The sequence below is a fragment of the Pogona vitticeps genome, chromosome 14 (genome assembly GCF_051106095.1).
Source record: "Pogona vitticeps strain Pit_001003342236 chromosome 14, PviZW2.1, whole genome shotgun sequence".
Taxonomy (NCBI): domain Eukaryota; kingdom Metazoa; phylum Chordata; class Lepidosauria; order Squamata; family Agamidae; genus Pogona; species Pogona vitticeps.
The window spans coordinates 381467-406820 of record NC_135796.1 but is presented as its reverse complement, the minus strand read 5'-3'; the positions used below and the strand labels follow the sequence as shown (position 1 = coordinate 406820).

General features: G+C 42.7%; 1 protein-coding gene across 3 annotated transcripts in view; it reads left to right on the top strand.

Moving 5' to 3' along the window:
- SPECC1L (sperm antigen with calponin homology and coiled-coil domains 1 like) overlaps positions 1–25354 on the top strand; it is a 40374-nt gene that overhangs the window by 1439 nt on the left and 13581 nt on the right. For all 3 annotated transcript variants that reach the window (XM_020799148.3, XM_072983080.2, XM_020799147.3), the window contains 11 exons: positions 4478–4667; positions 8642–8795; positions 10448–12081; positions 12645–12852; positions 14887–14960; positions 15178–15353; positions 17324–17487; positions 18764–18855; positions 19065–19155; positions 22264–22347; positions 23244–23400. In XM_020799148.3, coding sequence (XP_020654807.3) covers positions 4515–4667; positions 8642–8795; positions 10448–12081; positions 12645–12852; positions 14887–14960; positions 15178–15353; positions 17324–17487; positions 18764–18855; positions 19065–19155; positions 22264–22347; positions 23244–23400 — 2987 coding nt within the window. In that variant the 5' untranslated portion in view covers positions 4478–4514. The remainder of the gene's footprint in view (positions 1–4477; positions 4668–8641; positions 8796–10447; positions 12082–12644; positions 12853–14886; positions 14961–15177; positions 15354–17323; positions 17488–18763; positions 18856–19064; positions 19156–22263; positions 22348–23243; positions 23401–25354) is intronic.

Genomic DNA, 25354 nt, shown 5'->3' with positions numbered 1-25354 from the left:
GCAGTAGTTCAAGTTAAATTCTGCATGCTGAGGGTGTGCTCTGCTGTTCAGCTTCAGTCTCTCATCAGTTCAAGTGGACTACAGTCTATGGATACTTTTGCTGTGGCAAGCATAGCAACTTAACAACTAAGCATATGTCTGAGAACATACATTATAATCCACAAAAATCACACTAAATATAATCTATTACTCAAAGTTGCTATGGTACTTTAGCTTTTATTTTTGTAATGCTTTCTGAAACAGACTAACATGTCTACCTCTTAGAAAACCTATTTCATTTATTGAACTATATACCCCCTTTCTCCAAAAGATGGGGCTGAAGACAGCTTATTAAATAATACTAAATAAAAATACAAACAAATAAGAGGGCCTGTTAGAATAGAATTACTTTAAAAGCTCATTTGAAATAAATGTGTCCCTATGAAAGGTACAGCTCCAGCTCTAAACATACACTAGTGTAGAAAAGAAAGGCATACAATACATAATAAATACTACTACAGATATTTCAAAATTACTAGTGCAGTGGTTAAACTGCATTACTGCAATGAAGACTCTGCTCACGATCCAAGTTCAAATTTGGGCTAAGGTAGCTGACGTTGACTCAAACTTCCATCCTTCCAAAGTTGGTAAATTGAGTACCAGGCAGGGGGGCAATCTGTGGCCGGCATAATTAAATTATAAACCACCCAGAAAGTGGTTTAAGCACTATAGGCGGTATATAAGCAGCACACTTTTACTGTACTCCAGAAAGGAAGAGACTTGGAATATTGGGATGCTGATTTGTAGTGTTTTCACAATGGTTTTACTGACATCCCCAAAAGGATAGAGTACATTTATTACAGTAATATAGTACTTATTTTAGTTGTTCAAAGTATTTGTGAATTGTATTAAAATGCAATATTTACAACAAACAACATGGCAGGATAGAAAAAGAGCTGTTTATTCTGGCAGGATTTTGGCAGTTGACTACTGCTGAGAAGAAGGGCCTTTGGATCAGAGGGAGGTATCAGTTACTGTTAATTTATATGTATGCTTTTACTCATGGTGTGAACTGCTTTGAGTCTCAATTCTGGAAGCAAGATGGAATAAAAATCAAATACAGTGGCATGATATAATATTTTTATGCTCCTATTTTGGGGACTAGAGCAACGAAAACCAAGAGAGATGAACTTGACTAAGGTAACAAAGCATGTGTATGGCTAACATAAGATTTGGGGATTTATCTGATGTAGTCAAAACTGCTGTCCAGCATCTTCTTTCAAAAGTAACCCTCCTGCGGAAAATAGGATGCTTCAAGAAAGTTACACGCAGTGAGTAACAGTTATGGCTCTTCCCTCACACACACACATGCACCCAATGTTTGATAGTTAGAGGCAAATTGCATGAGTACATGGGGATGATAGACAACAGTTGTGTAGCTGATTGGAGTAGAACTGCCCTTCTTCTGCCTGAAGCATCCTGGGCAAGTATTATCAGTTCAAGGGGCATATGACATTGGTTTTATAGTCTTCTCATCTGTGACATGTGGTTTACTCTAAAGTGGAAATCACTGGTATTCCAGTGAAATTTCTGAAATCGTTTGAGCCCTTTGAGAGAATTCAAACATTCAGTATTTAGCTCATGTAAAAGAGCATCAAGTCTCCACATTTTCAGCACTATGCTCTCTTTTTGATTTTTTGAGGAACTTTCAATACCTCTCCACCTCATTCAAATTCCTTTTAACAAAGATTCATCAATTTTCTTAAAAACCCACAAAAATTAGTTTAAAATGGGTAAGCACAAATAGTTTTTCTTGAGAAATGTTAAATTCTAGCGATAACACAGAAATATATTTAAACTCTTAAAAAAATTCTTTATAAAAACTTAACAGTGTTGCATCCTATTAAAATTTCCTCAAAGTCTCTCCCCCCCCCCCCCCAAGTTTAGAAACCACTGTTTTGGAGGAAACCCTGACAGTTGCTGTAGAAGTTTTATTCCAAACCAGCTGTGAATATGTTGACCAAGCAACACTAGTGGCTAGAGGGTATTGATTTTTTTCCAGTTGATGATTGTGGATGTAGATGCTTGTCTTTGAAGGTTCTCAAATGAATTGTTTTGTTTTGGGAGGAATTTTCATTGAGTGTGTGTGTATTTTTGTTAGTGCTTCCATAACCCTTGGGATTGCTTCATCCTCCTTATTTACTTCCTCTTATGGTTTGACATCATTTTGGGTGCATGAGTCAGTTGAGTTTGCTATTATTGGATGATGATAATAACTGCATTTGAACCTCCTCTTAGTTTCAAATGCAGCTTAAGCTGGAGACTTGGATAGCTACTTTCAGAAAACAAAAACACTAAAAGACCATCCTGCGCATCAGAGCTACTTGTCTGCTTGCTTTTGATCTGGCCGTTATGTTTGTCTTGACTTTTTAAACATTATGCAAATCGGAGTATTATGTAAGTTTCTTTCTTATGCTTGTAAATTTGTAAACCATTCCCCAGTGATGTTAGTGTTGATTTTATGAGGCTTAACAGAATCTTGTATCTGTGATAGGACCTCAGATTTTTAATTTAAAGTTATGGTCTAGAACTTCTTCACATACTCTGTTTTCAGGCCATGCAGTTCTTTGGTTGCAAACCTGTTCCCCAGCTTGATGCTTGTCAGATGCTTTGGACAAAACTCCCATTGTCCATGAATTGGAGTTCAACTCATCTGTAGGACATAGGGAGTTATTCATGTTCCCCTGGGAGTAAATGCCATGGAACCCAGTGTAATTTACTTTAAAGTAGGTATGTTTGTGCCATCAACTCAATTCCGACTGCTGGCAATCTTTTCCATGGTTTTCTCAGTAGAGGGTACTCAGAAGTGGTTCCCCATTCCCTTCTTCGGGGACACCTTCGGACTATGCAGCTTGCTCATGACTAGTCAGTTAAGACAGCTATGACGCTTTGAAGTTTTGCACAGGTTATCAGAGGTGACATTTGATCTCTAAACTTCTGAAGTATGAGTTACATTGGTGGGAAGTCAGTTTATAAGCTAAAAGGTAAAAGCTTTCTCCTCTTGGGCTAGCACAGAAATATTTCAACAGCGTATCTTGAATTTATGCCTGGCATTCTTGGCATATAAAATGCAACCGTCTTAATTGAAAGTTACTAATGTGTTTTTTGAGATACATTCCAGGTTAAGAATGGGGCCAGAGGAGGGAGGAACTAACTATTAATTATATATATTTGACATCTCCACAGTGTGAGCAGTTTGTGGTTCTCCAATTGTTACTGAATAATAGCTCCCATCAGCTCCAACCAGCATCATCAGTGGGGAAGGATGATAAAAGTTGCAATCCAGTAACCTTTGAAAAGCCCAGGATTGTCCTGTTAGGGTAATAGAACTGTGTTGATACTTCAGGCCATAGTTGCTCTCCTATGCTGTCTTGGTGTTAAAGATGTGTCATTTTGTACAGATTCCATTGTGTGGAATTTACTGCTACAGATAGCTTTGATGGCATTATGACAGGTTGGAGGAACTGACTTCAGTCTGGTCAGATGTAGCCTGTTTCTCCATTTGGCCCACAAGCTGCTTGTTTGAGGGCAGGAATGGGCAACAAGCAGTTCTCCAGATATTGTTGGACTCCAGATCTCATCATTCCTGCCAGCAAAGGCCATGGTGTGAAATGCTGGGAGCTGCAATCCAGCAACATCTGGAGAGTAACCTTTTGCTCCCCACCCCCAAGTATAGTATTTAAAGGCTGGTAAAGTAGTGTAGGGAACTGAGCTTTGTGCTTTGCAGCTCAGGAAGGTAATGTACGGAGACTTAACCTATGACTAGACTTGCGTGAAATTGAGGTTTGATCTATGGGCTTGGTGGCGAAATGTCCAGTTGGTAAGAATTAGGCTTTCCCCATTACTTCGCATGAATGCCTTCTTTTGAGAATTTCTTCCAAGATGTCCATTGGGCATTAAAAATATCTTCTGCATTAAATTATTGTGATAAGGCTTGATTGAAAAACAGCCTAATACTAAGGAGAGCAATTTAATGATGGCTCCTTCACTATTAGTCCTTGGTTTTATTACCGTTTTTCCCACTGTGAATGCCAGAAACATTATTGTGTTTAATAGTTTTAAATTTTTATTTAGCGTATTTGTACTGTATATAAATTTTTGATCTTAATAAGATCCCCTTCAAGCAGTTAATTAATTCTTTTCTGAAGACTAAATATTTACAGGTTTGCTCTACTCATGTTTTACTTCTAAATAAGGAACTACTGTTCCTGGTTGAAGATGGTTCTTCCTATTTATTTGAGCATACACATCAGATTACTGTATTAGAGTGTTAGGAAGCCGTGCATCAATAGTATAGTGACTTGGCTCCCATAAGCAAATGCTTCAAGGAATGAAGATTTCTGTCTTGCCAACTGGCAGTAGCAAGGTTCTTGTTTCTTGTAACGTTTTGGCTGTGCTGCTCTGTCATCCTAATGTTTATAAAATGTTTTCTTTCCAGATTAGTTTGTAAATGCATATCAAGCTGGTAGCCAAGAATGAAGAAAGCAAGCCGGAGCGTTAGTTCAGCGCCCAAAGTGCCTGGAATAAATAAAATACTACCGCTGGAAAAAGTCAAACCGGAAAACGGCTCCACAGTGTCTGCGGTGACGAAACTTTCAAAAACAGGGACAACACCATCGTTATTGAAGGTATCTCCAAATTATTTCCCCCTAATTACATTTGAAGTAATACGGTTGCTAGTGTACCTAGTTCTGGGGTAAAAAATGGAATGGGTAGAATCAAAGATGGGATTCCAATATTACAACAGTCTCTGGGGAGCTTCAGTTTAATCACTTTAAAATCATGTACGATTGAACAAAATATAAATTTCTTAAACAAAATTGACATCCTGGTGCCTGGTATGAAAGGGCCAGGTGTGGATTTGGATTGATGTTGCGTCTTCAATATTCCATCCTGATGGACCTGGCTAGAATCTTCGTAATGTTTCTCTGACCATTTCTAGTTGTCTTTGTAACAGGAGAAAAAACAGGAATGTATCATTGAGGGGTTTGTCCAATAATGGGCGTCCAAGTACTTTTCTCTTGAGCACTCCAACTGTTTTCATTGTAAGGTCATAATATGCTTTCCTACTAGGTTCCCATGTGATTCAAATTCACCCTCTGTCATTGCCTGCAGAATGACAATCCAATTAAGTGTGTGTGGGTGTTCCCATTGCAGGAAGGTTTTTAAAACTTTGTTAAGTACTGCTTGTGATTATTTGATTTCATGGTGGTGTGTTCACGGTTTTTAAAAAGCAGTTTTATTTTGTTTTGTATATATTCATGTCCTTCTGTCTTTTAGATGACTGACATTTTTAAACTGGATGTTATTTGGTACTATTCATTTCTGTAGAATGTTGATGAACTATGGCACCTAACAGGCCAGTTTTGACCTCCTGTGTCTAGTGCTCAGGACACCTCTAAATTCAGTCTTGTCTCCGCAGTGCCTCATGAGTTAGTGAGATGCTGATGAGTTCACATAGCTATTGCCACAGTTGCTTAAAACTAACAGAAAGGCAAGTCTGCCATCCCATTTCAACTTCCTTTTTATTCTGGTTTGTGGGTGGCCACAGGCTAGCTTTGATGGGTCACATTGTATCAGCCCAAGTTAGATTGCCTTACTGATGTATCTGTCTTGTTTCTAAAATGATACATTCAGTAAGTAGTTACCATAAAAATTGAAAACTTCCTGCAGTTAAAAACGTTGTTCTGAACTGTTGACATAAATGGATCTGTTACACTTAAGGAAGTTCAACCTATCAGTCTCTGGTAAGATTGTATTGATTATCCAGAAGATACAAGAGGCAAAACCAACAGATGCAAAACAGATTTTAGTACGCAGTGCCATTGTGAAGGAAATAATTACCCCCTGTAGCAATTGATCCTTCCTGCCAGTTCTTGCTTTCTGTGTTTTTATTAAAAACAGCATCCCCATCTTCTCTCTCTCTCTCTCCCTGCAGCACAATATTAATGTTTGCTGTAATGTGACAGAAACCATTTAGCTGGCTGTGGGGCGGGGTTGTGTGCCAGACGGGATGAGACCAAACAGTCTCTGGGCAAGACAACAACTGCAACAAAAGATACTGTTTTATTTTTTCATATATTTTATTTATATGCCCTTTCTTTCAATAAGAGGCCCAAAGTAGCTCGCAACAATTAAAACTACATAATGATCACAGTTTTAAAAATATCATTAAAAACTATATTAAAAACAGTTAAGCATTTGTCAATATTAAAGCCACAAGTAAAAAGAAAATTTAAAACATTTAAAAATCTCTGGACTAGTAATAGAATATTTGTATGATACTGTGTTTAGGTAAGACAGAGGTTCACAAATGTTTTCTTTTTTCCTTCCCTTTTTAGAGTTTCTTAGAAAGGGAACAGATTTGACCTCCAAGCACAAGAGTTTTATAATAGATTTTTCCTCTATTCTTCCAGTCTGCTAGTTAAACTGTGTCCCTATATCCATGTGTAGATATACAGAGCCCTGAGAGAGAAATCCTTGAATCCTTTCATTAGGTTTAGGATTTGGAAGGCTGGAGCATGACTAATACTGTTAAATATTTCCAGTGTAGATTTTTCCAAGCTGAGTCACGCTAATGTTTTACAACCTGACCAATTTGGCACAGTAAAGCATGCTTATTACCTACATAGCATGTCTATAATTAATTTGCTCAACTCTTCGTCCTAGGTGTGGTGGAAATGCAGGAAGGTTAACATGTATGGGCTTGTAGGCGCAAAGCTGTTAGTTTTACTAGACAAACCACAATCCCAACATTATCAAAGGATGTGCAATTTGCTCCATTGTATTTCTGTGAACCATTAATTCCTTGAGTAGTTAAACATCATGAGACTTTTCTGCAGTAGATTGAATGTGAATGTTTCCAGCTGCTACTAATGCAGAGCTAGAACAAGAGAATATTCTGAAAACATTTTGTGGAGAAAAGGCTTAAATATATTTTTTTAACGAGATATCTCTTGGGGGGGAAACAAATACAGAGTGAAAATGAAAAATGTGTTGTGTGATAAAGTGGATGGAACATATTTCTGTTTTGACAATAGCTCTGTGTTTTTAAGGCAAAATAATCTCAAAAGTAAAAACAGACATAACATCACAAATGAAATGTGACATAAGCATAAGCAATAAACCAAATCTAGAAATATTTCATAATGAAAAGACTAGATAACCTGTACCAAGTGAAATATTGGCCAGTATCTTGTTTCAAATGGACAGAATGTAACTTTCTGCCCATGAAACTCCTGCATGATTTCCAATTTTCTGTAGCATCAGCAGAAGTTAGCCTGTTCAAAACAATTGGAGTGCCTATTGTGCAAATGGTCAATAAGTGCCCACCCACCCCCACAGACGCTGTAAGAGCACAAGGGCTTGCACAACAGACAGTTGCCAGAGCAGAAGAAGTGAAAAGGAATGACTATTAGCTTTATCTGCCACTTTGGCAGCAAATATGATACTTCTGAGGGCCAGCCCAGGGCACATCTTGCTGGGTCATTCACTCCAGGCAAGTGGGTCGGCTGTTGGCTGAACCAGCCACACCTAATTTAATATCAGACTCGGAAGAAGGCCTAATCTCCAGACATCAGAAATGTTGGTTTTTGGAGAAACGTAGCCCAGATAATTAGAACCAGCTCTTGTCTTGTCCATAGATGTGTACTGTGGAGTTTTTAAAAAATGTGATCATATCTCCCTGCCCTCCACAAGTTTAACAGCTGCCTTCCTTTCTTGTTGAAGTTTGCAAGTGCTTTCCAAGGGCACCCTGCCCTCAAGTACAATGCAACCGTGCTTCTTTTCCATTGCAAGGCATGAATAACAACTTGTGTATAAAGCAGGCCTGATAAATTGGTACATAGGCAGTTCTTGGTGGGACCTGGTTGTGCTGCCCAGCCACCCAGGAATAAACTACAGTTGATAGCCTTGGTCCTTCAGGATCTTGTTGAGTTACAGACAGACATGCTGGGCTTTGGGAAAAGACTGGAGTCTGATTGTCTTCTTGGATGCCCTTACCTGGCTTCCACTGTGTCCTCCTAAGGCAAAATAAGCTGCAGCCATCAATTGCACACGGCTGCATCCAGCGACTGCAGGGGCTGGAATCTGAAACATTGCTGGGACAGACATCAGGAGTTGTTTTGTGTGCTCTTCCCTTTTTATACTATAGTTGTGAAGCGAAGGATGGCTCAGATCAGTTTCTGTGTGCAAGTGATATCCTGCTGGCTTCAACCTGGGTGGAACTTTAATCTGTACTTCTCAGATTTCTAACAGTACAGTGTAAGGATAAATCATAAGCCTAGTTTCCTTATCCACTTTTAAAGGAGAAGCAGTATAGGTAGGGATTTGAGGACAAGATGGTGATGGAGAAGCAGCTGTTTGTCTTTTATTTTGTTTTATCCACTTTGTCCCTTCTTATTCTTACTCTTTTTTAAATTGCTGTTTTGTTTTGTTTGTGAGCTTTAAAAGACAGCGGTCCACTGAACAGAGTGTTAAGTGTTGATTAACCCTGGATCCTACTGCTAGTTTTATATGGGAAATCAATCCATTTTGTACATTGCCATTGAGACATGTTCTTTCTGTTGTTTGCATTTCCTGCCCAATCTCATCTCTGCTCCAGACAAAGAGCAATGATGATCTTCTAGCTGGGATGGCTGGTGGAGTTACTATGAGCAACGGTGTCAAGGGGAAAAAAAGCACTTGTAGTTCCACGGCACCTTCTGCAACAGGGACCATCATGAACAACGCAGAGAACAAAGCCAAGCCTCTGACAGGTAAACAACCGGCAGCCTGGAAGACAATCTCTCAGCAGTGGAAGGGGTGGAGGCAGGTGATGCCCCCAAAAGCAAAGGTTGGGGCTGGCTTTCAAGAGGGGCCCTTGCGCCTTCCCTCTCATGACTTTATAGAAGAGGACTAGAGTCAGTGGCCTTGAACACATGTTTTAATAGGCCCTTGGCATACAGCTGGAAAATCCACACAATTTTTTGGTCTAGATGGCTGTTTAGGAATTTGGCAGTGGAGTTTTTAGCTGACACTGTGCAGGAAGGATTACTAGAAGCCTAAGGTTGCTGAAAGGGTTGGTGCCTAGCTGGAGATCTAGGCTCAGGGAGACCCAACCTGCTTTTCCACTATTTTTTAGCTCATCGCTTCTTTTGCCTGTGAGGGGTTTATCCAGCCCAGCCTCCCCCACTGTAGGCCTTTTGATGAGATAAGAAATGTTATGGTGTAGAATATTCTGTATTGTGTATGAACTGCCCATCCAATTTAAAGAGACCTCAGTGTCATATATTTTCCGAGCAGAGCATACCCTGGTGGAACATGATCTCTGTTGAAATAAAGTATGCATGAGTGGCTTCTAATGGATGAAAGTTTTTTCAACAGACAGTGCCATGCCTGCGATGCTAAAGTAAGTGAGAGAATTGACAGGCAGTTCCTAAGCCTTGTTAGATGCTAGGCACAGCTGTGCATCAGTAAATCCCAATGTGCAATTAAAATGTCATAGTCTGATTTATTTGTGCTAAAATAAATGAGATATTGAAGCCAATGTATACCGGCACACAAGACTTTATTTTGACAGATAAGAAGCTTTCTTAGATCAAATGACTGTTCATGTCTTTGAAAGATTGACCTTCACAGACAGCAATCTTGCGTGTCTCCTACTTGTCCTCCAATTTGGGGTACTGGAGGGAAAGAATGGGGATACCTCCCTGTTTGGTAGGTGGTTTTATTGGAAAGGATGCTGAATCAAGTCATCTAAGCGCTAAGGAATTAATATATTTTAACTGACTTCATTTGCTTAGCAATGCTCAGTTTGAGGACATTTACTCTGAAAATGTGACATGCAAAGACTGCTTTCAACATTGAGAATGAGAATCATATGTCTCCTTGGAACCCAGAAAAAAACCCCATCACTCCTCAAAAATGGCAGGTGCAGGCAGAGGTCCAAAGAGAGGTGTAGAAAGGGATGGAAGGGTCCCTTGGACACGATTTTGCTGCCTGCTCCGGGTTAGACTACAGTTAAAGTGGGTTTCCAAATGTTTACTTGTAAGAGGAGCAAAAAGCCAGGGGTTGTAGTGAGTCATAATAATACACTTCTCTGTCTTGTTAAGTTCCAAGTTTGTTTAGCTACTTCTACCTGCAGAACATGCCTGACAGGAACAGTCATAAGCACACTTGCTTGTGAACAATCAATTACATTTTTGAAGAATTCTATTCTAGCCTTTTATGTGAAGATCATTAAGTCATGACAAATAATGTTAGAAGTGAATTTGGATCCTTTATCCATTTTAATGAATAATGTCTATATATGCAATCTGCATAATTCATTTATCTATATGTAGATAATTTGTAGTCATGCAATCCTGGGAACCTTGTATAAAATATAAATGGCAATTTAATGGTTTTCTAAACTTTTAAAACAATACAGGTACAAATTCTACAGCTAAACGTAGCACTTCCTCGGGAAATAAGGAGTCCAGCTCTTCTCGGGAAAGGATCCGTGATCGTTCCCGACTGACGCAAAGCAAGAAGTTGCCCTTGACTGGGCAGACGAGCAACGATACAGTCCTTGCAAAACGCTTCCGTAGCCGTACAAATCCAGATCCTGACATTCGCATGAGTAAGTCAAAATCCGACAATCAGATCAGTGACAAGGCTGTTTTGGAAGCAAAAGTGAAGGATCTTTTGACTTTGGCCAAAGCAAAAGATGTTGAGATCTTACACCTGAGGAATGAACTGAGAGAGATGCGTGCCCAGCTAGGTCTCAACGAGGACCCATTTGAGGGAGATGAAAAGTCTGAGGAGAAAGAAGTCATTGTTGCCCACCAACCAACAGATGTGGAGTCCACATTACTGCAGTTGCAAGAGCAGAACACTGCCATCCGGGAGGAACTGAGCCAGCTGAAGAATGAGAATCGGATGTTGAAGGACCGATTGAATGCCCTGGGGTTTTCTCTGGAGCAAAGGCTTGACAACTCTGAAAAGCTGTTTGGTTACCAGTCTTTGAGCCCAGAAATGACCGCCGGAAGTCACAGTGATGGTGGGGGCACCCTTACTTCCTCAGTAGAAGGTTCTGCCCCTGGTTCCATGGAAGATCTTCTGAGTCAAGATGAGAACACCTTGATGGACAATCAACACAGTAATTCCATGGATAACCTGGACAGTGAATGCAGTGAAGTCTATCAGCCACTCACATCTAGCGATGATGCCTTAGATGCACCGTCCTCTTCAGAGTCAGAGGGGGTGCCCAGCATAGAGAGGTCAAGAAAGGGGAGCAGCGGCAACGCCAGCGAGGTCTCTGTGGCTTGTTTGACTGAACGTATCCACCAGATGGAAGAGAACCAGCACAGCACGGCTGAAGAGCTTCAGGCAACCCTTCAGGAACTTGCAGACCTGCAGCAAATTACTCAAGAGCTGAATAGTGAGAATGAAAGGCTTGGAGAGGAAAAGCTTATTCTAATGGAGTCCTTGTGCCAACAGAGTGATAAGTTGGAACACTTTAGCCGACAGATTGAGTATTTCCGCTCCCTCTTAGAGGAGCATCATATATCCTGTGTTACCGACGAAGACATGAAAAGTGGGCGCTACATGGAGTTAGAGCAACGATACATGGACCTTGCAGAAAATGCACGTTTTGAAAGAGAACAGCTTCTGGGTGTGCAGCAGCATCTGAGCAACACATTGAAGATGGCGGAACAAGATAACAAGGAAGCCCAGGAGATGATTGGAGCCCTGAAGGAGCGGAATCACCACATGGAACGGATAATGGAGTCCGAACAGAAAAGCAAGGCTGCTCTTGCGGCCACGTTGGAGGAATACAAAGCCACCGTTGCCAGTGACCAGATTGAGATGAACCGTCTGAAAGCCCAGCTGGAGCATGAGAAGCAGAAAGTCACCGAGCTCTATTCCATACACAATTCTGGTGACAAATCTGACATACAGGACTTGCTCGAGAATGTCAGGCTGGACAAGGAAAAAGCAGAGACCTTAGCCAGTAGCCTGCAAGAGGAGTTAGCTCATACGCGTAACGATGCCAATCGCCTGCAAGACACCATTGCCAAGGTAAAGCTTTTTAAAAGTGTAATGGAACAGAGAGAAGCCTCTTGAGGGCAGTGGAAGGGGGAAACAAACAATGGATTCAGAGTTTTGCCCAATTATATTGACTAGATGGTTATATTGTGTCTTCCCATTTGTGAGGATGGTTATTAATGGAAGATTTGACCTCCTATTCCTTCTACACATTGAGTTAATGTTGGTAAGTCATGTCAGTATAGCTATATTTTTAGTGAAAGAAACTTGTTTCTTATGGCCTTTCATCTCCAAGGCAGTGCTTCTGGTAGCCATTGGACCTGAAGAAGTTGTGTGCCCCTGCCGTGAATGCTTGCAGGGGGAGGAGAGCAGGGTTGGTTGGTTGGTTGATTTTTAATTCCCCAGAGGAAGCGTGGCCATTGCTTCTCCTCCTGTCTTCTGGGCCTGCAGAGATCTTGACATGATGCCTCAGAGATCTTGACGTGAGGGCTGTCCTGAGTTAAGAGACGACTTTCACAGTCAGAGTCTTGTTTGGAAGAGGCACGTGGAGCAATGGAGGATGAGTGTGTGAAACCTGTTTCTGTTTTCTCAACTAGCTAGAAGATGAATACAGAGCTTTTCAAGAGGAAGCAAAGAAACAAATTGAGGACCTCAATACAACCTTAGAAAAACTTCGGACAGAGCTGGAGGAAAAAGAAACAGAAAGGAGCGATATGAAGGAAACCATCTTTGAATTGGAAGATGAAGTGGAGCAGCATCGAGCTGTGAAGCTCCATGACAACCTCATCATATCTGACTTGGAGAGTAAGTAGAGCCTCTCTCGAGCTCCGATGGGCATCCCTCTCTGGGGAATGTTTTTTTTTAAGCTACAACAATTACAACTGTTTATAGTTGTAGATGAAGGATGTTTAAGAAAATATTTTTTTAAGAAAACTTAAGAACAAAAGAAGACAATAGTTGTATTCGTGAAGGCTTTCATGGCCGGGATCTAATCGTTGTTGGTTTTTCGGGCTCTTTGGCCATGTTCTGAAGGTTGTTCTTCCTAAAGTTTCGCCAGTCGCTGTGGCTGGCATCTTCAGAGGACAGGAGTAGCACTCTGTGCTCTGGTGCAGTTTGTTTGGGAGTTGAGTATTTATAGTTGTGGGATCAGCTTTTGTCCTTTTCAGGAGATGTGTGGTTATGGTGATCAGTGTGTAGAATGACTCGGGACATTTCATAAGCAAGATCAGCATCCTAAACTCAACTCTGGGGACAGACTGATCAGCTTTGATGTAGTATCCCTGTTCACTAAAGTAAAGAACACTCTGACACTCATCCAGCAGATTTTTCCAGAAGATAAGGCCCTTTTCCAACACTGCCTAACAACCAGCTGTTTTCAGTGGGATAATGAATTCTATGAACAGAGAGATGGAGTGGCCTTGGGGAGCCCCCTCAGCCCGGTTATAGCAAACTTCTACATGGAGCATTTCGAAAAACAGGCACTGGCTTCGGCACTCTTCACAGCCACAGTCTGGGTCCAATATATGGATGACACCTTTGCAATTTGGAACCATGGTGAAGAAAAATTGGTAGAATTTCTAAACTATCTCAAGAGCATCCACCCAAATATACAATTCCCCATGGAAAAAGAAATAGAGGGCCAACTTCCTTTCTTAGATGTCATGGTCATACAGAAAACTGATCTCCTATTGGGACACAAGGTCTACAGAAAACCCACCCACACAGACTGGTACGTACACCAAAACTCCAATCACCACCCATAGCAAGAAAGAGGCATTATCCAAACACTGGTAGACTGTGCAAATTGGAACTGTGAAGCTCAATTTCTCAGTACCAAACTCAACCATCTGAATTAGGCCATACAGGCAAATGGCTACTCCAAAAATGCAATCACAAGAGCCATCAAACTAAGAAAACATCAAACTGAAGAAGAAAAACAGCCACTCACAAATAAAATATTTTTGCCATACATCAAAGGGGTCACGGACTGCATGGGGAAACTTTTGCAAAAACACAACCTACAAACAGTATTCAAGCCCATCACAAAAATACAGCAAATGTTATGGTCAACAAAGGACAAAAGGGACCCCCTCACTACTACAGGAGTATACCAGATACCTTGCAGTTGTGGCCAGGTATATATTGGAACTACAAAATGCAGCATCCACACCAGAATCAAAGAACATGAGAGACACTGCAGACTAAAACAACTGGGAAAATCAGCAGTAGATGAACATGCCCTAAAACAAGCAGGACATGAAATTCTATTTCAAAATACTGAAGTACTGGACAACACCAGTAATCATTATTTTAGACTGCATAGGGAAGCCATTGAAATCCAAACACCAGCAAAGCTTCAACAAAAAAGAAGTTTAAAACTCAATGAAGCCTGGCTCCCAGCACTGAAAAATACAGCCTGCAAAAGGTCAATGAACTCTACCCAGCTACAAGGACTGGTTATCACTGCACACGAAAGACCAGCTAACGACACCCATCTATCACAGTGACATGTAATCTCTCCCTCTTATCACAACAATACACCCACAACAAAAAACACGCTGATCACCACAATCATTCATCTCCTGAAAAGGACAAAAGCTGATCCCACAACTATAAATACTCAACTATCCAAACAAACTGCACCAGAGCACAGAGTTCTGACTCCTGTCCTCTGAAGATGCCAGCCACAGAGACTGGCAAAACACTAGGAAGAACAACCTTCAGAACACGGCCAAAGAGCCCAAAAACCCACAACAACCAAAAGTATTACCCTTAATGCCTCTATCAAATGGGTTTATGTGTGCATAGTTAACTCTTTTCATGGTTTTATTTTGCCAGATACTGTCAAAAAACTTCAGGACCAGAAGCATGACATGGAAAGAGAGATCAAGGCTCTGCACAGGCGGCTGAGGGTAGGGAACCCTGTTTGATTCAATGCATTTATATGGTAATGGGGGTGCATGAGGGGCAGTGGGAAGGTGAAGGTGAGGTCTGTCAGTGCCTCTGGAAGATGAGGTCTCGCCAACAGGTGGCAAGATTTATTCCATTTATAGCTCGTCACATTTTAGTCATGGAATCCAAGGAAAATCATTTTTTTGCTCATTCTTCTGATATTTTCCTGATTTCCAGGAAGAATCTGCAGAGTGGCGGCAGTTCCAAGCTGATCTACAGACTGCAGTGGTCATAGCAAATGACATAAAATCTGAGGCCCAAGAAGAAATTGGTGACTTAAAACGCAGGCTTCATGAAGCTCAAGAGAAGAACGAGAAGCTCACAAAAGAGTTGGAAGAAACCAAATCACGCAAGTAGGTTCATGCAAGCAGGATTCCCTTAAATGTTTTTAAAGATTGGTTTCTTATATTTCTGAGAGAGGGACATCAGCTGCCTGAAATGTTTGTTTCAGCAAAAATACTTCTAAGTGCCTGAAAGCCTAACTCTTGTACATCTGGAAAGGAGGCTGCAGCCTGCATTCATTCTCAAGGCTCCTTATGCATCCTTTCTTTGGAGGAGATGTGAGGAAGAGGCATGTTGGCAAAAGCCTCCTTTCCCTCTGCTCGGCAGCTTCAGCAGTCCACTCTGGTCCTGGCGCAAATGCTGTCTTTCTTTGCCCAGCAAGAAGCAGGGTCTTTACCTCCACAAAAACCATCCCCCCCCCTGAAGAAATAAGGCCTGGCAGACTTGTTTTTGGATGAGGCTTCCTTCCTGGCTCTCTTCCTACAGCCCACTTTTTCCCATCAGTGTTTGGGAGCACGTTTTTGCTGGGTCTCTCCATTAGCATAAACTGGAACAAAAGCTCATATAAGAAAGCTCCTCTCACCTCTAGGTTCTTGAGCACTCTCCTAGTTATTTTTTCCACAAACTCCCCAAACCCCAAAACACTGAAGGAGTAAATGAAGCGTGCCTATTTTTGTCTTTTTCATCACTCAGGGTACAGACCTTGAATTGGCAGCAGGCAGAGATCATTTGCTGGAGTCAAGGCTGGAGAGGTTGACTGTGAATTGTGATTGCCAGGCTTGGGGAGCTGAGAGGAATGCCCAAGTGCTGCATTTGCTTCCTCAGGAGCCTGCAGAGTTCTCCTGTTTTCCCACTTTGGCCGTCTCTTTCCAGGCGTACTGCTCATCTTCACCCTTCCCTGTAAAAAGAAAGAGAGAATGAGTGTGTGTCTGTCTGTCTGTTGAGCCCTTGTGCCTCCCCCTTCACTGTTTCAGTCTGGCAAAAGACGCTTCATGGAGTCTGCTTTTTATAGAATCTTGGCACTTCTCTTTATTTTGAGAAAAGGCAAGTCGTTTGCCCAAATTTTGGGCTCTTGGCTTAAGAACAAGCAGAAGCAGAATCCCAGCGGGGAATGAACGGAAGGACCAAAGCAATCTGAGGGTGGAGTTGTTGCTCCACTTCACTTTCCAGAGGCTTAAAATGGCACATTCTCAATCCCTGCTACTTCACTTCATTGTTAAGGTTGTTTTGCCAGTTGGGCCTGCCTTGAAGAGCAGGTGAGCTCAGGGCTCCCCCCAGTGGGCTTGGGAAGGCATGGCCCAACTGCTTCCAGGGCAGCTGTTGGCTCTTTCTAACAAGCCTTGTACTAAGTGTTGTGAGCCTTAAGGAAAGCAGCTTTAAGGGGGAGAGCAGCTAAACTTGAACAGTCCCTTTCTGACCCGGCGTGCTGACCCGAATGTTGCTGAGACTGCTTCTGTAAAAGGGCACAACCTTAGGCCGTTTAATGCTGCTCTGTGGATGCCCCATCGTCATGCCCCTTGAAAGCTCCTGGAGCAGATGGGGAAGGGCAGATGCAAAATAGGGGGAGGCTGCTGCTTTGCTCTGAAATGCTTCTCATTTTCTCTCTGACTCCATTTGTTAAACCTGTCCCAGCAGCAGCATGTGCGGACATTCTGCTTGCCCACTTCTCCTTCATGTTTTCTCTGTTTTGACTTTTTCACACAAAGGCATTTGTCGCTTCAGTAAGTTCCTGAGGGCTTCTCTTGCTGAAGCCAGGATGATAAATGTATCCCATAGCATTCTGATCTCTAAGTTCTGTTTATTTCTCTCCAGCCCATAGACATTTGTAGTTTATAAAGGAATTTGGTGTCTTCGCCCACCCACAAATAATATGTCCTCTTTTCAAATTATGTTTCAAGCTTTTTTGGGGGCTTATTGTTTGCCTGCTGAAAGCTAGATTCCGAAGGTGGCAGATGCCCTTCAGGTGCATACTGATGGGTGGGTGGGTAAGACATAAAACATTTCCTAGCCTGTTAACACCCTGCCTCATTCTGGTCTTCAGGCAGGAAGAGGAGCGTGGCCGAGTTTACAACTACATGAATGCCGTAGAAAGAGACTTGGCAGCTCTAAGGCAAGGAATGGGGCTCAGCCGCAGGTCATCTACTTCCTCAGAGCCAACACCAACGGTGAAAACGCTCATCAAATCTTTTGACAGTGCCTCCCAAGGTAATGTTTTTTTTTTAATGGAACCACATAAAGTTCTGTTTGTTAATTCTTTGAACAGAAAAAGCATTCCTATAGTAAGATTCATACAAAAGAGTTCCCAGCCAGGTAAGAGGCATTTTGAAGAGATGCACGTTAATGTATGCTCCAGTTTCAGAAACCAAAAATCTTGCGCCCCTGCTCCAGCAATCCTGTTCCTTCTAAGATTTTCTGTGTCTGGCAAGTTTTGTTTCTCTACATTTTAAGCCACCTTTTAAATTTATTTATCTTTGTATGTGTTTGTCTGTCTTCGCCTTGTTCCTATTGTATTGGTGCCCATGTAGTTGATTATTGTTCTTTTGCGGGTTGGAATCATGTGCATGTCTGAGTTACAAAAACTATAAAAGCTGTTGACTAAAAACGTCCATCTTAACTTGAATTAAGGGTTACAGAAAGGCACATCATGTAGATTGTGAGCATCACGTGGTGGGAAATCCATAACTTTCTCATAATATCAGTTTACAGTGGTGCCTCAACTTACGAACTTAATTGGTTCCGGAACTTGGGTCATAACTTGAAATGGTCGTAAGTCGAAGCACTCTTTCCCATAGGAATGCATTGAAATGTGATGAATCCGTTCCGGCTGAAAGAAGAAAATCAAACAAACCGTGCAAGACCCTTTCAGAAATGCAAAAAAAAAAAAAAAGGAAAGCAAAATGCAAACAAACCATGCCAGACACTTTGGGGGAAAAAACCCCAAAAAGCAAACGAACCCTGCAAGACCCATTGGAAACAAGACCTCACCCCCCAAAAACAAAGTCCCACCACAGCACAGAAACACAACACCCCCCAGCCCAAAACCATGCTGAAAAAACACCCAGAACAGTTTTTTAAAAGCTGCCTTACCAGGCAGTCCGAAGCCTCCTCCGATCCCACACTCTAACTGCTGGGGTGAAAGAGCTACAAAGAAGCAGCCTCTTCACCACCAATGGTTAGCAATTTGAATTCCCTGCCTTTTTCTGTTCATAACTCAAAGCTCCGGTTGCAAGTAGAAGCAAAATTTTGTGGCCGGAGGTAGTCATAACTTGAAGTTGAAATGGTAAGTCGAGGCACCACTGTATGTACTTTGTATACTATAGCCGGACTGGTCTAACCTCCAGATTCTGTGAATGTAATAAATGACTGCCAGTTCTGAATCATTCTGTGTATATGAAAAAAAAAAAAAACTCAAGAGATTTTACTCAGAAATGTTAAAGATAAAAAAAACTATTATTGTTCCTCTTTTTTTCTTTCCCTTTAGTTCCTAGTCCTGCAGCAGCTACAATTCCTCGTACCCCCTTGAGCCCGAGCCCTTTGAAAACCCCTCCAGCAGCTGCAGTGTCCCCAATGCAGGTGAATGTGTGAAGAGCGCCAGGCCCCCCTCCCTCTCCTGCAGGCCACTGAGCCCTAAGCTGGGCTATGAGGGCTTCAGCTTCACTGGTGGGAGTGCCTCTCTGAGTTGTTCTTCCAAAGTTCAGAGTCATAATGCTTAAATTGTGAGCTAATTTATAGTTACCATTGTCTCCTTTATTTTAACAATAATTGGTTTTGTTTCCTTTCAGAGACATTCCATCAGTGGGTCAATTTCTGCTTCGAAGCCCCTCACCACTTTGTCAGACAAACGACAGAGCTATACAGAAATTCCTGTTCAAGGTACTAATCTTTCTGTGTCATCATTCTTCCGTTATGTTCCTGTAGTGCTCGTCAGCTGCTGCCTTTAAGTTAAAACAAATGACAACTTGAATAGAAGAAGATTGAAGAAGGGTCTCTTTTGCAGAAACAGAGAGAGCAGCTCTTTTTCTCTAGGTTTTGCCTGTTTGTATCTGGGGGGTGTACATTTGGCCCTGCCTCCTCTGGCAGGTGCCCTGCCTCCTCCAGTCACTGCTTCTGAGTGGGCACCTGCTGGAGGAGGCAAGCTGGTAAGTGTCAAACACCTGTTTCTTCTCTGTTCTTTTGATTTTTGCTTGCTTGGGGGAAGCCAAGTGACCTGATAGAACTTGAGGGCAACCTGGTCTTGCCCCAGCTTCGCTGTCTCCAGAACCACAGATCAACTCCCCTGTGAAAGTGTATTCGGACATTAGATGGGAATGAAATAATATGGTGACCTCTTTAATACATGTAAAGAATCTCTCAACAAAAAATAGGCTTGCAAGCTCATGAACATGCATTTCTAGCAAAACATGTGCACCATTCTCCCAGTGTCCCATTTGTCTTTTGAAGCACTGCTAAGTGCACTCACTGTAAGAAGGGTGGTGGTGAATTAATGGAGGTTTCTGTAACACAGCACCATGGGGAGGAATTGAGGTTTTAAAACTGATAAATTTCTTTTGATTTGAACTTGAACATTGATTTGAACAAAGGATGATTAAGGATCAGAAAGGTGAGGGAAATTGTGTTTCATCTTCATGTTTCTTGGTGGAATTTTCAGCTGGCTTCCTTGGAGCCAGACCTCCCTTCTCTCCGTTAAACACCATATCACCAACTGCCTTGAAAGGAATTCCACTGGTTTCAGGAGTTACCAGGCCCTATTCGGTGCATCCCACGGTCAGATTTCCTTTGGGTAGGAAGGACCAGCTGCATGGTTCTTTAGTTTCAGCCCTAAGTTTCTCCTATTATTAATTCTGTGGCTTTTGTAGCCACACACAGGCCCTCCCTTTAACAAAAAGGAAAAAGACATTAGAAAGCTGCTTTTGTATTGCAGCAACATGAATTACATACCTAGTGTTTATTTCTCCATTTCCTAATATTTCTCTAGTGCTGGTAGCATTGTTTTGCTTGTAAACGTTCCCTTCAAAGTGCCCTTCCTGTACAAATGAATCGCCCTCTTATTACTGGGTGTAGTTCTTTGATTTATATTGAGGGCTTTTAAAATAGAATTTTCTCAAGAATAGTTTTCCTATGACCAGAGCCATCAGTTTGCTTTTTAGCTTGACAAAGGTCAGCTGGAGCCTTACATTGTAAAGCCTTCTCAGGCTTGCAGGAATGGTTTGAGTTTGATCGTCTTTGGCTCTTCTTTGAACAGCCGTGCACTGGAAAGGAAGCATAAAGCCAAGCTTACATTTAAGGAAACTGAAAAGGATAAATCTCTATGTAGGAGGTGGCCAGCCTGTGGCATTGCTGTAAGGTAAAGATAAAGGTTCCCCTTGACAATTTTTATCCAGTCGTGTTCGACTCTAGCCACAGAGCCAGCGTTTGCCTGAAGACAATCTTCCATGGTCACATGGCCAGTGTGACTTAGACACGGAACGCTGTTACCTTCCCACCGAAGTGGTCCCTATTTATTTATTTATTTATTTATTTATTTATTTATTTATTTATTTATTTATTTATACCCCGCCTATCTAGTCATTTTGACCACTCTAGGCGGCTTACAACATAAGGATAACTTCTTTTAAAAATTATAACAGTTAATTAATTAAATGAGTCTATAAGATGGGAAAAATAAAAATATATCAAATAAAGAGAAAAAAAAGGAAAGAGGACAGGAATTAACTGGAAGGGAAGGCCTGCCTATACATCCATGTTTTTAGTTGGTTCTTAAAAGTACCCAGCGAGGGTGTAGCGCGAATCTCCGGAGGTAGGTTATTCCAGAGATGAGGAGCCACCGCCGAGAAGGCCCGGTTTCTAGCTCTTTCTTTCCGGGCCTCCCTCAGCGTCAGGCTCCTCAGCCTCACCTCCTGGCTCGCGCGGGTGACACGGGTAGAACTAGCTGGGAGTAAGCGTTCCACCAAGTATCGAGGTCCTAAACCATTTAGGGCTTTATATGTAAGCATTAACACTTTGAAGTCAATGCGGAAATGGATGGGCAGCCAGTGCAGCATGGCCAGAGTAGGAGAGATATGATATCTACTTGCATTTGCATGCTTTCAAACCACTAGGTTGGTGAGAGCTGGGACAAGCGACGGGCGCTCACTCCGTCGCATGGATTCAATCTTACGACTGCTGGTCTTCTGACCCTGCAGCACAGGCTTCTGCGGTTTAGCCCGCAGCACCACCATGCCCTGACGCATTGCTGTACCAAGTGGTAAAGAAGCAGAGGCTTGTGGTACTTATGGACTGGGAACAGAAGGTATTGTGGATTGAGTCACATGGCCCATCAGGATTGCATGGGCATGCTTGTTTATTTCTCCTCTCCCACAGCAGTGCAGTTCTCAGGGTGTCTTATAACAAGTTAAAACTACAGAAGGGTAAACCATTGTAGTGAAGACATGGTTGGGAGCAGCAGATGACACAATCCAAAAATGAACATTGGATTTCAAAAAAGTCACAACATGCCAGGGCGGAGCTTGCTTTCTTAGATGACACACAAAAAAAAATCACATGAGAGAGGGAGTTAACTCTCAACCTCCCTTGGGAAGGACCTCTGCAGCCAAGAGGTGAGCACAGAGAATTTCAGCCTTCAACCCTACTGGCTATCATTGTGACATGAGGAAGGAAGGGTCTTCCTGAGAGGATTGTGTCCTGGATGGACAGACTAGGGTAAGGAACCTGGCGCCTTCCGGGGGCTTTGAACCATAACATCAGGAATCACTAGCCATTAGTGACGGGAGCTGCTGGTTATGACCATTTACACAAGGACCCCTCAGACCAGCCGCTCATGATTGGAGGAGTGAAGCCAGTGGAAGTTCTTTTGCCTCCAGAGCAAATGTCCCTGTTGAGAGCAGCAGCCCAACAGGGTGGGAGAATGGGCAGGGCCTGTCAGTAATTCAGTTCTGTGCCTGTCTTAGAGAGGTGATTGACCCTCCTTCCCTCTCTACGCAGACCACTTGCTGCGAACTTCCTCTACCAGCAGACCCGCTTCTCTGCCAAGAGTTCCTGCCATGGAAAGTGCCAAGTCCATCTCTGGTAATTGTATTGAGAGGCAGCAAATGGGGCCAGGGGCATCATGAAAGGGGCAGGGCAGCCTTCGAATTACAAAAGGCATCCTGCTCAGAGACCACCGTGCTCTTCTGGCATGTATGTTGCAGCAAAGGCAATGAGGTCGTATCACGTGGGGATAGCACCAGAGGGGGCAGGAATAAGCCCCTGCCTAGGGACTGCTGTGCTGGAGGACGGTGGCTTTCTGGAGGAAACTCCCTCCCCCCTTCTGTGAAGTACTTGCCATCATTTACCTGTATTTGCAAACTGAGAGAATAAATACGGACCAGTTACAGCAGAAGGATGCCTTTCATGTTCACTCCTTTCCCCCTTTTTCCAAATGGAAATAATGGAACCTCAAAACTAGAATTCTGAGTTGTGGTGTTTGTGTCCAAGTGTAATTTAAATGTATTTTTGACAGCACTTTTTCTGCAAGCAAATGATGCAGAGTAGGCGGTTAGTGCTGCTTGGGGAAATAAGATGGTTTTCTCATCTTCTCTGATCCTCATGGTGCAGCGGTGGTTAAGCTGCAGTACTGCAGCCAGAAGTGCTTACGACCAGGTTTCAATTCTCAGGTAGCCAGGCTTACGGTTCACTCAGTCTTCCATCCTTTTTGGTAAATTGAGTACCCAGCTCGTTGGGGGCTGGGGGAATGTCTAAGCTGCATAATTGTAAACCTCCCAGCGAGTGCTTTATGCATTATGGGACAGTATAGAAGCAGCACACTTTTTCAAGAGAAGTTATTAAATCTTTAGAATATATTTGCAAAATATATTTTTAAATATGTATATTTTAATGAATATATTTAAAAGCAACCATTCAAGTAGTTTTAATGGCATTTGGGTAGGTGGGTCCTCTAACCTGTTTTCTTTTTCTATTGCCAGTGTCTCGGCGAAGCAGTGAAGAAATCAAGCGGGACATTTCGGCTCCTGATGGAGCCTCCCCAGCTTCTCTCATTGCAATGGGAACCACTTCACCCCAGTTGTCTCTCTCTTCTTCACCCACAGCATCTGTCACCCCTACGACGCGTAATCGCATAAGGTACAATTCTGGCAGGGCTTGGTGGGGCTTCACAACAGAAGGGCTTGCAGCTTTTGGGTGCTGTTGGCAGATAAAAGTGTTCTCATAGACCATGGATAAATAGATTAAAGTTCTGAGGGAATAGGTAAGAAGCTGTGAAGGTGGAAGTGGCACTGTGCGCTCTGCTCCATGAGCGCAAGCTTTTTTCTCCTGCCTGAGTGTCTGGCACACTTGGCTATCCGCCCCCCCCCCCCCCCAATTTTTGCCTCTAATTTTGTTCTCTCTTGGGGCCACTGAATAGAGCTGTGTGCATGCCAGGTCACTGGACACTGATGAACTAACGATGCTTTAACCCTGGAGCTGGGAAGCGGGTCAGCACATGACTGAAGAGTGCCAGAATTGCTTGCTGCCTGTTGAAGCTGCCGTGCTCTGTGATTTGGAGAATAACTCTTCTCTCCCAGGCAACTTTTCCTCTGGTTTCTTCATTGGCTTCTAGACATCTTAGAACTGGGGAGGTGCCTAGTCCAACCTCCTGCTGCAACATTCTTTAATTCTTTTTAAATATCTCCAGCAATTGTGAGCAACTGCTATAAAAGAGCACTGGCCCTCAGGAGCTTTTCTGAGCTGTCACCACCAGAATCTCCTTCCCTGCAGATTCTGCCCATTAGTTCTCATATAGCCCTTTGGAATAACAGGAAACCAGTGAGCTCCATTTTCTGCATGACGGCCCGCGGGATACTTGTTCCTGTTGTAAAGGCAGTCTTCCTGTCTCCAGGGTTACCACCTCCAGCTCTTCCAGAGGGATTTGTCTCCAGATTCCTCATCACTCAGTCCCCACCCCCACCCCTTTGAACATGATACAAGCTTGTCCTTCTTCAAATGAGGTGCCCAGAACAGGGCAGAGAATTCCACATCTGGCCTGAATGAACTTTGACTATTCTGTCCTGTCCTCTGGCCGCAGTGTCTGTTAAGACCGCCCAAGGGTCTGGTGGCTTTTTAACAGCCCCATTTGTAGGGCTGACTTGGGTACTGAGCTTGAACTCCATGGAATCGGAGATCCTTCTGCTAAGCCAGCTCTCCTTCATCCTATACAGTACTTGTACCTTTCAATCTTTGTACTTGAATGCAGAACGCTGCCCACACTTGGGTCGAATATAAGCTTGTTATTTTCAGCCTAGTTCTCTGCTCTCCTGACCTCTGAATCTTGTTCTGTCTTCTGTAATATTAGCTGCCCCTTCCAGCTTTATGTCATCTGCAGATTTGATAAGCATCCTCTCTTTGCCCTCATCAGGACTATTCTTTAAAAAAAAAACAGACCGCTGTGACACGCCAGTTCAAAATGTCTGTGAGGGTTGATAAAAGAGTCATTCATAGCTGCCCACGGGGTGTGTGCATCTCACGAAGCGGGCTGCTTTCTAAGCAAGGAGGTGCTGAATATAGTGTGTTATCCTTCAAGGCTTTGGGGATCTTCAATTTTCTTGTTTTTCTTCAGGTATGCTGGGTCCACCAGCTGTGGATTCACCCAACAGTCCATATTTTGTCATCTTGCCCACAAGAATATGATTGGGGGGGGGGGGGAATCCCACCTGCTGAAATCAAGATACGTAATATTTTGGCATTCCCAAAATCTGCTTGATTCTATTAAAAGAGAAAGGGAGAAAGGGCTGTTCCAGCATGACTTATTCTTAGCAAATAGTTCTGAGTACATCCTGACTGGTAATACTCTTTTCATTCTGTTTCAGCTGTGACAGGTTGAGCACTTAAATCTGTTTTAGCCTTTTACTGAGCTCAGGCCAATTGGCCTGCAGTTTTGTGCATCTGTGGTTTCCTTGCTCTTGAAGATGGGAGACCACATTTGTTCTCCTCAGTGCTTCAGGCACCTCGCCTGTTCTCCAGGAATTCTCAGAGCTTATCGAGAGAGGGTCTGAAAGAATATCTTGTGCTCTTCTCACACATAAGGATACATTTGTCTGGC